At 38.9% G+C, this 14,220-nt stretch overlaps 1 protein-coding gene across 1 annotated transcript in view; it reads left to right on the plus strand.

Moving 5' to 3' along the window:
* The window catches only part of LOC103782538 (contactin-associated protein-like 5), a 160,282-nt gene extending 156,655 nt beyond the window's left edge, over window positions 1-3,627 (plus strand). The window contains exons 20-21 of the mRNA XM_008950307.1: window positions 2,302-2,373; window positions 3,431-3,627. Of these exons, the coding sequence (XP_008948555.1) occupies window positions 2,302-2,373; window positions 3,431-3,627 (269 nt within the window). The remainder of the gene's footprint in view (window positions 1-2,301; window positions 2,374-3,430) is intronic.
* The last annotated feature ends 10,593 nt before the right edge of the window (window positions 3,628-14,220 follow it).

A 14,220-nucleotide genomic window follows, 5' to 3' on the forward strand; every position in this document is an offset into this window, starting at 1 on the left:
TGATTAGGAAACAAAATGAAACGTGACTTACTGTGGTTTTGATATTTAACAAAGATCTGCAAATCACCTTCTTCCTTCCTGAGGCACATGTAAAATTTTGTTATTCTGAATTCTACACTGAATAATAGGAGTTTGCTATGCTATTTTTTTTGTATATTGAAATGCCAGAGCAGATTCAGCTATGTGAATGGTGGAGACTTCAGCTGTCTGTCTGCTCTAGCTGAAAAGCAGGTCTTCATTTATTGAAAGCAAAAAACTGCCAAAGACTTTCATAAAAAAACTACATAAAAAATTTTGCTTCTGAAAGTCAGCTTAAACAGTGCAAGTCCCTGTCTCACTGTGCTGGTTGTGCTGGACTGATATTTCTAAGCAAGGATGAACTGACCAGGGATGTGTAGGGACAGCCTTGGCTGTAGCAGCTATGAGACTGGAGTTTAGGATACTGAGAGGAAGGAAAAAAAGCACAGATTATGACTGCAACCTCCGACATCAGGAGAACAACCTTTGACTTGGTCATGGACCTGCTTGGAAGAATCCCATGGGATTCAGCCCTGGTAAGAAGAGGGGTCCAGGAGACATTAGGGGTCCTTGAGCTTAGGTTCAAAGGCTCGAGATTAGGCTAAGTAATCCCCCAAATTCCCCTCCAAACCTAATGTTTTCTATGATGCTATGTGTATTTATGTGTAAGCAAACAAATTTTATCTCTGTTCCAGTCTTACAAATGTAGCAAATGAGATGAAGCATTGCCATGAGTATTTAGTTCTTGGCAACATCACTATAGGCACCCAAACTCCAAGGAAGAGGCCTCTTGTAAATACGTCTCACCCTGAGTGTCCAAATCTGTCATTGGCAATACACTATTCATGTCGATAATGGGTATACTGGAGTTGTTCTGTTGGCCCCAGAAGTCCCTTTTGTGCCTGTAGCTCAGTCTATGAGCTGCAAATATGGGGAACCCTGATTTTTCTGTATGGCTGTGTTTGATGAAAAATACTTTCACCCCTAAAACTAGCAGTAAAGTTGCATCTTTTTAAATGTGAAAGCCTCTTTATGGCTGATGCCTTTGCACATCTTTGGGGCTGGTATCAGTGATATAGAGAATAAAGAGAAACTGCCCCCTTTGCAAACCTAAACAGCCGAAAGCCACCATCACTACAAATTCAGCACTTCCTGGTACACAAATATGAATTTGTTGCTTATTTAAATAAAAAACATCTTCTTGGTCAAAGAGGTACCAAAATATAGGGGAGTCAGCTACTAAGGCAAGGATGTTCAAATACAATAAACCTTGTAACATCAAATTTCCCAATTGGGCTTCCACCTTTCGCACCATAAAGTTCAGTTTGCTCAGGCGGTATAACGTATAGCTGAGAGAGTCATCTGTAACTCTCACGTACAGCCTCTGTATGACAGTCTGAAGGCTTCCAGTGGAGAGAGATGCAGACAGGAATCTTGTAAAACGAGAGGGTAAGCTGAAAGGGAACAAAAAAAAAAAAAAAATATGAGGGTGCAGGAAAGCTGGATTCACCTAGCAGTATAAAACACAGCATTTTCTGAAACATGCAGGACCAAAGTAGATACACTGCTATAACTCCACTGACTTCAGGGAGGGCTTAACCTCTCAGGTTTGGATCTGAATTTGAAACTCCCAACATGTAGACTGTGTTTGGCCCAGTGTTTCAACAGTTGTCATTTATAGGTGAGAGTAGAAGAGAGATGCAACATCAAGGAGCGCTTAGTATAGAAATTCATTCCTGGCCCCTCTCTGTGTGAATCCAGTTTGATCACTGTATTTCTGCAATGGAGAAAAATAAAATCCCTTCTAAAAAGTTATCCCAAGCAGAGACTTTTTTTTTTTTATGAGATTAAAATTGACTTGTTTATCTACATCTACAAACATAGGTCAGATCTAAATCTGTCTAGCCTTCCCTTCCTCTTGCTTCTTTCTGAGATTGTTTCTTAGGTTTAAATAAATAAATAAATGAAAAAGTAAGCTCTGACTGAGAAAAGCTACCAATCTCCCAAGAAGCTATTTAGTTCAAATCTTAGTGTGAGCCTTTCTGTTTTGTTTTAAATATACCCTTAGCAGACTTTACTCCTGAAGATGTAGAAGAAAATTGTCCTGCAAGCTCACTTTATTTTTCAGAGAGCTTTTTGGTTTGATTCTCCTGTTCCCCAAATCACATCTTTTGGAAACAGATTAGAATTCATGACAATAAGATGATGCCTCTGTCTAAGCCACAGAGAAAATGAATATAGTTGCTACAGAAAATAAGTCCTGTTTTGTTTAACCAACTGCAGATCCTTTTGGGAAGACAGATGAGAGAGAGCCTCTTACGAATGCAGTCAGAAGTGATTCAGCTGTGATTGGAGGTAATTTTATTTTTAAAGATTACAACTGAAAAATAATTCTGTCAAGGGAAAAATCTAGGGTCCTTTAAATGTGGGCCACATAAAATCTGGTCCAAGTTTTTTGTAATCTAATGCAGGTCTAGTATTTGCTGTATTTATTAGCACATATCTGTATCAAGGTACTTAGATAGGCACCTGCATTATAGATGAAGCCATCAGTGACAGCACATGATGTTGGATATCACCCAAAAAAAGTATTTTCAAGAACCTCAGTCCTCCAAAATGTAACTAAAATCTGTCTATTCTGAGTGCTTGAGCAGGGCATTTGGACAGAATGACTTCTAGAGGTCACTTCCAACGTCTCTCATTCCATGTGATGCTGTGATCTGAGACACAGCTCACTAGTATCTATTCTATACATCACTTCCATGGGAGTCTCAACACAGTATTCACACGTCCTGTATTTTCTGAGCTCTCTCTTTCCAAGATGTTGGTGTAGTGGAACTCACTAGTTCATATGGAGGCATTTATATACTATGGAACGCTGTCCTCATAGCTTCATGCATGATTTTCAGTTTCCTTTAGCAACCTGGGAGGCACTTTAGCTCTGTTTATTTTATAGGATGCCCTGTAGGGAGCTGCCTTTGATAGTATCTAGAAGCTATTATCCAAAGTGTACAAGTCTCATTCAAGGTTTCCAGAGATAACACAGAAGAAAATACAAAAGAGCAGGAATATGAGTGAGCATACAGATCTAGGTTTTTTTTTTTTTTAAAAAAAAAAAAGGAACACACTGGCCCAACTTTACTGCTAGTTAAAACAGAATTTGACTGAAATTAGAAGTCAATTACATCAGTGCTTGCTGCTTTAGGTCTTACTTAAGGTGGCAAATTAGAAATAAAGAGAACCAGGGAGAGTGTAATAGTCAGAAGATTGTGTACAAACTGATGAACTGCTCGTCATATCAATTAGTTGTGCATTGGTAATGTATTTTTGAAGTAAATTTTGAGGTGAGGTAATTTTGGGGTTTGGTTATGGCTTTTACTCTTTTTATTCTTTCTTTTTTACCCCTCTTCAGGTATAATTGCAGTTGTGATTTTCATCATCTTTTGCATCATTGCCATCATGAGCAGATTACTCTATCAGCACAAACAAGCACATCGAAGTAGCCAGACAAAGGCGAAGGAATACCCAGAAAACCTCGAGAGCTCCTTTAAAGCTGACATTGACTTGCAGAACACAGTGAGCGAGTGCAAACGGGAATATTTCATCTGATGGACACTGCAATTTCTTCTTACTCTTACTCCCCTAACCTTCCTCCCTTTATTCCATTTTTCTTCTTTTTTTTTTTTTTTCTTTTCGTAATTTTCTTTTAAACGTTCTTTTTTTGCTAACTTCTTTTTCTTTTGGAAAAGACCACCCTGCACAGGAAACACTCACAACAATCACGGTGCCTCATTCTCTGCACAAGAACCTGGCAGCCACAGTTCACTTATGCAGCTCAAGAGACCTGTTATCCCACCCTACACACAAAAAAAAAAAAAAAAAAATCCACATGCACACTTGATTTCTGCTGTGGGTTCCTGGATATTTCAATGTTCCTAAGTTTATTTCTGTTTTTCTCTGGAGTCATTTAATTCATCACTTTGACATTAGAGCTGGACTATGTAAAGTAGGGGTAAAGTAGTTGAACACTTAGCTCTACAGATACTGGGACAGGATAGAGGGAAAGAATGAGACCAGAATGCCTGATTTAATTTACAGGTGTATTTACAACAACCATAAAGAACTGGCCAAATTCTCAAATGATATGGATTGATATATATATCTATTGATTTCAATGGTGTTACATTAATTTATACAGTTGAGAAGCTGGTATGAGATAAGGAAAAATAAAACTGTCCTCATTAAGCTCCTTCCTCAAACCTCCTGTCCTTTTACTGTAACTTTTAGGCTTATCAGTATTTTTCCAACAATATATGTATCAACAATAAATGTCATTTCTGTGCACCTCTTTCATCTCCATCTCATAAGGCTGGCTATGTAGACCAAACATACTCTAGTAACTTTAGCTGAAGCATGGAAAATAGTAGCTTGAATCTGCAAGGGTTTTAGGAAGCTGCTAGGATTTAGGTGCTCTATGTTTGTCTGAAATGTTATAAATGCAGCATATAGCTGTTCATGCCATATGGACGATTATTATGCACTGAGTGCCACTGTGGCAAAGAAAAGTACATAGACAAGGTAAAAAAAAAAGAAAAAACACACCCAAAACAAACCAGAAATAGTTCAATCTTAAACATGAGTCACACATTCTGCCAGTTCTTCTAAAAGAAAAAAATCCAACAACTCATACCCCCCTTACAAACTGCATGAAAAATTGATTGGTATTTCCTGTTCATAGAAATTGGAATATCTTCTCCAAAGCTAAATAGAGAGAGGTCTCATGTCGTGTCTAAAAAGTTTAATATTTAATCAACCCTGTTTACAGGGCTGAACATTAGGGAAACAAGTATAAAAAGGTCCTAAATACTCTACTTTAAATTAATCTCTCTCCTGTTTTTCTAATGTCTTCTGTCCTTTCCTTGTTGGGAACAATACTTGAAGACTAAAATCTTGCCCATTTTACTTGTGCTGCACGGTTTCAGTGTGAGGCTGAAAAACTTGTTTTCAGTCACAGACATCCTAAGGGTAGGAAATTGAGAACTCCCACCAAGGGAGGCTTTCCACACCCTACTTGTGCCTGTGTGACATACTGACTTTGCAGGGCTTCTGAAGACTATGTATAATTTGCTGTCAGACTTGAAAGTTTCTGACAGGAGTTGAATCAGCCCAAAGCTAAGAAAAAAACCAAAAACATATTGCTGCACTTTTGATAAGAATTAATTCAAGACAATTAATTGTGCAGCTGAATCTCTTTCTTTGCCCCCTATACCCTTCTGCAGTCATCCTGGGGTTTCCACATAGTGTTTCTTTTTACATAGATTAAAATCAAAGAATCACAGTATGAGGTAATAACCTAAAGCAAACTAGAGATGAGATTACACATGCAAAAGGTGATATTTTTCCACACAGTGCACTGCAAAGGTAGATAGCTTGTTAGTTATTTATTTTTTTTTTTTTTTTTTTGTGAGAGGAAGGGACAGACAAGGAAGAATAAATAACTGACAGTTTGGATATGGTGATTCTTCACCTATTCTTTTGGAAGACTTTATGAGAAGTAGCATCTGGGATTGGTGATGAGAAAACAATCTTGGAATGATATCGGTCTCAGGTGAAGAGTAATACGTGAGACCAGCCCTGTAACCAGAACTCTAACTGAGTAATTTCATAAAACCATTTATACTGAAATTAGTATTGAGGCCATTCTTCCTTGACCGTGGTCTACAACAGCCCTTTTGTCTCATGCTGGCTGTTTGCATGATACGTGATTACTGGAGAGTTATTTCTGCATGATGAGATGTGTGATGATGGACTCATTAGCTGTTCATCAGCTCATTAGCTGTTACATTGCTTTATCTTTTGCAGTGAAATACTGGCAAAACAATTCTCTTTTCTCCCTCCCTCTCCTTTCATCCATTCCTTCCTTTTCCTTCCTTCCTCCTTTCTTCCTTCCCTCCCTCCCTTCCTTCCTTGCAGGTAAAGCTGCTTTGTTTGGCATGCTGGGAGGAGAGAAATACGTGGGCACAGGGGCTCCTCTGCCCAGATTGGAGTCACCTTGTCTGAAATGTCCTCTGTATGAGACATCTCTCTAGTCCTAATGCGCTTAATTGGCTTTATGAAGAATGGAATAGGAAGGAGGGGAAAGCCCACAGGTGTATTTTTCTCTAGCCAAACTAACAGATAGAAATTACCGTTCTGCTTTCCTACACGTTAGTTTCCAGGAATAAAATTACTACAAATGCAACAACAAAGTGCAAAACAGCTCCAGCAGTCACATAAATGGGAGAGGGAGACTGAGCAAGGAAACAGTTCTCAAGTGACTAAATTATGTTCAGCCATCTTAGGGCCTGATTCTGCAAGATGCTGAGCTTTCTCAGGGAGGATCAAATTCCCATCACCAAATGTAGATATTAGTGTTGCTGCAGACATTTCAGATGCAACTTAGTGGCCACAGAGCAGGTGTAGTGGCATGCTGTGCTCAAGCCCACACCTGGCAGAACAGTGTAAGGAGTTTGTTTTTTCCATTTTTCCATAAAATGTCAGGATTTCTTTTAATGGAAAACTTGTGAGCATCAAAAAGTTGTTTGCCAGCGTTGTTTGGGTTTTCTTCCTTCTCCCAGTTTCATAACAAAAGGAAGTGGGTGGTAGAAGGATATCCAGTCTCTTTTTTTTTTTTTTTTTTTTTTTTCTCCTAGTGATATGTTTTCTGACCTCTGTTATCACTAGGTAGGGGTTTTTAGGCTAGGAAACTTCTAAGTCACTTAGATGTGGATTTGAACACTGCAAATTCCTGTTTTCCAGAAATGACTTGGCCAATAAGAGCCATGCCTAAAAGATACTTATTCATGCAAAGTCTGCATTGGATGCCTAAAAGGACTGTCGGAGAACTTGGTGTCTGGCTATAGAAAACAAATTAAGTCTGTCTATCAGAAAGCTAAACCCCAGTACCTTCCAGTGAGACATCGTCTGCCTCCTGAGTGAACCGTGGGCTTTCAAAGGCATTTATTCTCATGAGGATGTGAATCAATGCTTAAGTGACTAAACAAGATGAGCACTTGACTCATTAACTTCAGCTGGATTTGTGCTTCTACCTTGCTATGAAATGTTTTTAAATGCTACAAGATATTTAAATACCTTTGAAAGTTGAGTCTCATTTTTCTTTTGGAGATAGTACACTGGTCCTAAGTCAGTCACATGTGTAATTTGTAGTATTTCATTTGTCCTTATTCCTCTACTAGAGACAAGGGTGTGTGAGTGTTTTGAGTAAATTTTTAACATGTACTTTTATTTATTTTTCTTATTCTTGCCCTGGCACAGCACTTAGGGTAAATCTGTGGTGAAAACAAAGCCAAACAAAAAACAGGCTGTTAACTCACATTGGCTATCAGGATTCTCATCTGGGTAAATGTGAAAAGAAGCCATTTAGAAACATTTATCAGATTGTGTTCAGTCATGAGATTCCCCTGATTTTATCTTAAAAATCATAGCCAAAAATACAAATATGAGGTGCTTTCTCTCTGTGTTATTTTAACCTGATCTAGCCAGACTTAACCCATACTATTTAGCAATTGCTCAGTTTTTACAGTGTAAGCCAAATCCTTATTTTAATGGGATGTTTGTCTATACTAGTATTTAGCTGATCACATATTTCACATATTGGGTGAGAAGCAATCAATGCATCATATAGTTTCACTGTGGTGGGGGGTATGAATCTTTTCCTAATGAAGTCGGCTGTCAATTTTGCTGAGTATAAGATTGAGTCTTAGACCTATGGAAGCACATGAAGACTGCTTTTATCTAAGTATTTTGGGTTTCTTTCATTTTGCATTTGGTTTTTACAGGCTGTTTTATGCTTGTCATCCAGTCCTGTCCTTTGGTCAGTGAAGACAGGGTAAATGACTTGGATATCCTTTAAAATTAAATTAATCACTTTCTACATGTGCACCTTTCTCTACATTGATCAAAGAGACAGGGTAGACTCCTGGCAACAGGTTGGCTACTCCTAGCAGAATTTACCTACTTATAGGAATTTTATACTACTCTTGCAGCTCCAGAAGAAACATCTGGGTAGGTCTTAAAGCACACTTGGTTTTTTATTAAGATGTCAGCTGGGATCAAGAAGGACACCTCCTTGCACCTGAAATTACACCAGAAATCTCTGCTTAGGAAATGCATGTGTCTCCTTATAGCTGAATACATAAAAATCAGGTGTCAAAGCATCTAGCTGAGTTGTTGGCGATGCAATCAGTAATCTGTGGGGCTTTGGAGAGGATAAGTCTCCTTCCAGTCTATTCTAGATCCAAGATCCTTTGCCTTATGTGGGAGCTTTGGCAGACAGCATATGTGTAGACAGATCTACACAGAAATCATGATCTAAAGCTAGCCCAGACCCCTGAAATACTTTTCTAGCCCTGAATGTCTGGTGCCATTTGATATGAATGAGAGTATCTCTGCAGCTCCAGTAAGGATGCAAGTATCCTGTCTGTCATGTCTTGTATCTGTTAGCCCCAAGCTAACCTGATACCTGTTGGCTTTTCAAATTATATTAAGTGCCCATTCAGAACCCCAGAATTCTTAAGGAGATGAATCCCTTAAAAAAACCCAAACAAACAAACAAAAAAAGCCGCAAACATCTTAGAACAAAATCAACCTTCCTTTCCATCAGTGCAGGCCAATCAGTTGAAATATGTCTTTCAGTGCAGTTTAACAAGTGTAACAGGAGGTAAGATTTGACCCCTTTGTGCTCCAGTACCTCATGCCACTGTTTGTTGCTGTCACCTACACAAAGCTTACACTGAAGACAAGTTTCAGGTATTGTTCTGCACTGCCAGCTTTTCACAGACATAAAGGGGTCTTTATTTATTTATTTAATTTTATTTTTCAGAAAGCAACACTCTGTAAAAGACTTGAGCAAAAGCTGAGACCTTGTGAGACTAAGACAAGAGCTATTTCAAAGCTTTCGTGCAATTCTGTACTGCCTATTTATCAAACAAGACTAGTGATACAGTTGAATCCCTACCAAACCAAGGGCCTTATCTAGAGTCTTTTGAGGTTAGTGGGAGCCCTCTTGGTTGACTACAGTTAGAGTTTCACCATGCCCTTGGGGGTTTGGGGGATTTTCTTCACAAGTTACTATTACAGCTTCAAAGCATGATATGTTCCCTTTGGTTTTGCACTTAGCAGCACTTCCTTTTCCTGTGTTTTCCATGTCCCCTTTTGGTGTGGGTGGCCCCCTTCTCTGTGCTCCTTTTGTACATAAAATTTCTAAACACACCCTTCTTTTGGGTCTGAAGTAGCTTTTTTCCTTGGCTGTTTATTCTGATTCACACTTACAGGAGTTTGGGTATTTCTATGTATTCGTACTTATTTTTGTGATCTTTTGCACTAAGTTACTCTGACAGAAACAAAAAAATGAGGGAAAAAAAAAAAAAAAGCACACTTCTGGTGAACTATTGTAATTTGTAAGCTCGTTGTTTGTTGTTCGTAATGTACCGAGTCTACAAGCCGAGCTAAGGAAGGATTAAAGCAAGTTTATCTTGAAAGTATCAACCCATATCTAGTTCACCTCTGTTTCCTTTTTCTCTTACTTTTTCTTTAGCATGTGGGACTATCAAATTGGCTGTAGGAGGCAGAGGAACTTGTGTTAAATTCTAACTGAGGGAGACTGCATTCCAGCACTGAGATGTAGTCACCTAGAAGTAGTGACGTCTAAACAGGAACGGGGACATTAAGTCTCCAAATTATAATTGCAATGAGGTATTGCAGGAGACAAAAGCTCTCAGAATGCTTATGCTGTTGGAAACCAGGCATGGTAACCACTAGGTAGATATGGAAGGTGTCAGGTCTTTTTCCACTTTCTTCTAATTTTAATTGCTACCTAGGCTGGCCAACATAGCCTAAATTGTCCTGATGATCTGTAAAGTATCAGAGATGTGTTTCAATCATGGAAGAGGATTTCAGACCTCTGGCTGATACTATTCTGAATCTCTCCAGTTAGATCAGTGATACCTCAAGGAAGAATTTGGGATAGTTTCCCTCAAACAATCAGAACATTTAATTAAATGTTTGGTAAAACAGGTGATCAAAAGAATGTTTGAGTCCAAACAATGGACTCTCCTCTCCCCATCCCTCCCACACCTAGGATGCTTGTGTCAGTTTTTTTTGACATTGCAACACCATTTGCTTCTTGATATGCCAGTCATTACTCTCTTCATGGATTTCAGTCCCACAACCCTAAAGAGAATCCATCTGATATGATTTCTGCATGGGAAATTATTTACTCACTTTTGCATATCCTTTACAGTTCCTTCTTGCATCATTTAGGCAAACCTTTTCCTGACAAGTTTTGTCATTGCTGCCAATGCTGAGCATGTGTATTGTTAAGAAAGAAAACTGACTGCTGCTGAGGTAAAGCCTAGATACAGCCAGTCACAGCCTCACATCCCATTCACTACACAGAGAGGAGGACCCAGACACCTAAACCCACTCCATGAAATTTCAGATAGAGGTAGAAGAACAAGCAGGTACATGTTTCTTTTTTCAGGCATCCAGCCTTAAAGTCTCTACTCTGTGAGTTTTGCAAACGAAATATTTAACACAGCCCCTTATATCTAGATGATAGGAAGAAGGTAAACACTGTAGTACCTGACCTGCTTTGAAACCCACTTTGTAAAAGAAACAGCCAGCTTCAGAACAGATTATAATCCTGTTGAGGTCAATGTAGATACATGGTGGGTGAATTTAAGCCTTGGATTGCCCTAGGCAAGGGCAGTGATGATCTCCTGCAGACTGGGGCTGACATACATGAATTCAAGTCAGGACCTTCTATTTGTCATTCCCCTACTGTTGTCAACAAGAGTTGCATTCACTACAAGTGTGTGTGTCATCTAGCAGAACTGTGGATAAAACTTGGGATAAGGCAATGAACTTTAGCTCTTCTTAAGACCATGACATGACTCAAGTCACCTTCAGGAGTTTCTGGAAATGTGTGTATGGGGAAGAATGTTCTTTGAGCAGTATGTTGTGAAACAACTTGGTAGCCCACTTACTGATTTTGGGAGGATTTTATGGGATTTCAGTGGACTCCACTTTTGAGTGGACTGTGGTGAACTGTATTCTACTTGAATTAAATCCTTGTAATAATAAATTGGTTCTTTCTACAGATGAGCCCATCATCCATTTTATTTTCTTCTAGTTGAATTATATTAAATAAATCTCCCAGAACACTGATCATTTCAGCAGCAAAGCAAAAAAAAAAACACTCTTTTTTATTTATTTCAGGTCCATCCAAGGGTAATACAAGAGTCTCTCAGTTACAGTAAAAAGCAAAATGGAGATTTAGATTGTTCCCCTTTCACTATCTGGTTTTCTAAAGAGAATTCCACAGGACGTTGCCTCAGTCCAGGTCAGTTTTGTAGACAAAGTAACAAGTCTCAATACACTGTTCGGGGACTGAAAAAATTTAGCCTTAGCTTCTTTTGTTTTCTATGGTTACTGTTGTACAGAGGAAAGACTTAAACTGTAAATAATGTATATTTAATAAAAAGAGCCTTTTTGTATGATTTTGTGTGGAAGACAAATGCCTCCTCCTGTGTTTTTATTTTATCTTCTAGCTGAGTGGACATTAAAAAGTTCTGATTATGGGAAATCTAATTCTCAGGTGTTTATACGTTAATTCTAAGCCAACAGATCTCACTTGATATTAATAAAAGGTAAAGTGCCTGCGACCTGGATTTATTGATTTTAGCTGTGGTTAAAAGTCATTGTTAGAGGATATCTGGTTATTACATGCATCCCTGACATAACTGATTAATGCTGTTTGCTGAGGTACATAAAATGACAGATGTTAGAGACACGCTTTGGTTCTTGTTAGAAAACATGGGCAGTCCTAGCTCTAGAGCTTTCCAGGTACTCATGCCCACAGGTGTGAACACACACATACACTCTCTCCCTGGTTTGCCATACATAAACAAGTGTGTTCTTTTTCATCCACATGTCCTCGAACGCAACAACTGCGTTTCTGGCTGTCAAAGGGCTCACACTCACACACTGCCACCTTCACACGTCTCTCTAACATGATAAACTGGACCTGGCTCAGTATCAGTGATTCTCTTGTCTTTATGCTTTTGACTATTTTGATTATTCCTCCTCTGTGAAAGCAGAGCACATGGATGTCTTAGTCTCCTTTGAAAAGCTGCTCTTTGATACTATCGAGAATCAGTAAACACTGATTTAGAAAAAAAGCAGATCCTAGTAAGTACAAAGAGGAGGACTCTTCCAAGAGTCACATGCTGGGATTTGGTGCAACCGCCTTTCTAAACTTTAAGTGCTTACACATTCTGTGTTTCAAATAAGGCAAAAACTTTTGTATTATTGGGGAGCTGCGAATTGCAGTATCTTAAGAACTTCTCTATGAATTTTTCTTTTCCGCCTCTGTTTTTGGACGGACTTCTACCCAGAAGGCAAGGTTAGGAAGTGGTTTTAGTCCTGCATGGAGGTGCTCTGTCTGGTGTGACAGCTTTGCAGCTCTGTGGGCAACAGTGCAAATGCACCCACATCTCACAGGGCTGATTCAGCCTACCACAGGTGTCCCAGTTCACAGCCAGCCATGCATCATGCAGGTACAAAAGCCATTTTATCAAACAGCACCCTCTTTGTGTCTTCTTGTTCCTGGTGGGTGTGGGAGGCAGGGGTTATATAGCACTTGACTTAGCAGAAACTTTAAGTTACAATGCATCCTACACCAAATTACTATTCTCAAAAAAAAAAAAAAAAAAAAATTGCAGGGAAGAGCAACACCTATATAAATCTTCCATTTTTCCTTCTTCATAGCTAATGTAGCAAGAGCAGTGACCTCGCAAAGGCTTGTAAGCACAATACTGAGTCCTACAATTTTATATTTTAATACAACACTTGGAAAGTAAGTTTACATGGCTTATAGTCTGCAAATCTCACTGTGACTTGTTTTTTGTTGTTCTGGGTGGAAAGCTTTTTTTTTTTTTCTTCGTTAACACCTTAGGTGGCTACTTTAGCCTTCTCCATGTTTGTTTGTTTGTTTGTTTATTTCATTATGCTTCTTCCTGAACTCTCATGTGATGACTTAAAGACATAATTCAAGAAGTTGTATGAAATAATTGCACTAGTGAACAAAACATCATTAATTGCAGTTTATGGCTAGTTAGAAATGTCTGGAAAAGGGTACAAGATATTATAGTGGATTGTCATCAAATCTTCCTTTTCCACAGCATCTGCTGTCCTTTTTCTATCAGGCAGAATTATTTAAAAACAAACAAACAAACCCCACACATTGCAGCATCCACATGAGTAGCAGGTATTTTATGTTAAAGCTTTATTCCTTCAGCCAAAGGTCCATTGACAAATGTATGTAGGAAAATACCATTAAACGAGCACTGCTGTGAAAGAAATGCAGAGGAGCCCTGTTATAGTTAGCTCTGGTATTGTTTTGCTTTTTCCCCACAGCATGCATACTAGGCTGCTGCAGCCAGTGCTTACTTTTGTATACTTTTTAGCCTTGCAAGAAATCATAAAAAGCAGCTATACAATGTCACATTGTTCCTCCACACCCCCCTCCATGTCAGTGATGTCTGTATTTAACTGTTCTTAGCTTGAGACCACTGCTTTGCTCTGTCTATCTGAAAGCCAAAGCTAAATAGCCTTTGCCTCAATTTAAGTCCATTATAGCTTGTCCTGTTCCTCAGGGAGTGGAAAGAACTGCTCGATTCCTTCCTGTCATGCAGCAGCCCTTTTTCTGTTTAATGGCCATCTTATCCCTGCAGCTCCCCATACTCTTTGGTCTTCCTTGTTTTCAGACAAGCCTACCACTTCCCTTATACCATTGCTTTCACTTTTTTTGACCTTATAAAGTCACAGAAAATAGCCTGAAAAAAGCTTAATGCTTAATTTTACCAGTTGAGGTGTCAGAATTCACTGCAGCATAACTAATCTACAGAAAATTTTTTTTGTTTTCCCTCTCCATCTAGTTAATTTTCTTCAGCCTTACTTCCTGCACCCTTCTTTAACAAAATGAGTCTATCTATCTCTTTTCTAACTGATGGGGGTCAAGCCATGTTTCAAAGCCAAAACACTGATGGGGGAAATAACAGCATGATTCAGAGTCTACTACAGGCAGCTCCCACACAGCAAGTATTACTGTGACAAGGAATCCACTGTGTGATGGATTAAAGT

Source organism: Merops nubicus, unplaced genomic scaffold (assembly GCF_000691845.1).
Source record: "Merops nubicus isolate BGI_N331 unplaced genomic scaffold, ASM69184v1 scaffold9512, whole genome shotgun sequence".
In the NCBI taxonomy this organism is placed as follows: Eukaryota; Metazoa; Chordata; class Aves; order Coraciiformes; family Meropidae; genus Merops; species Merops nubicus.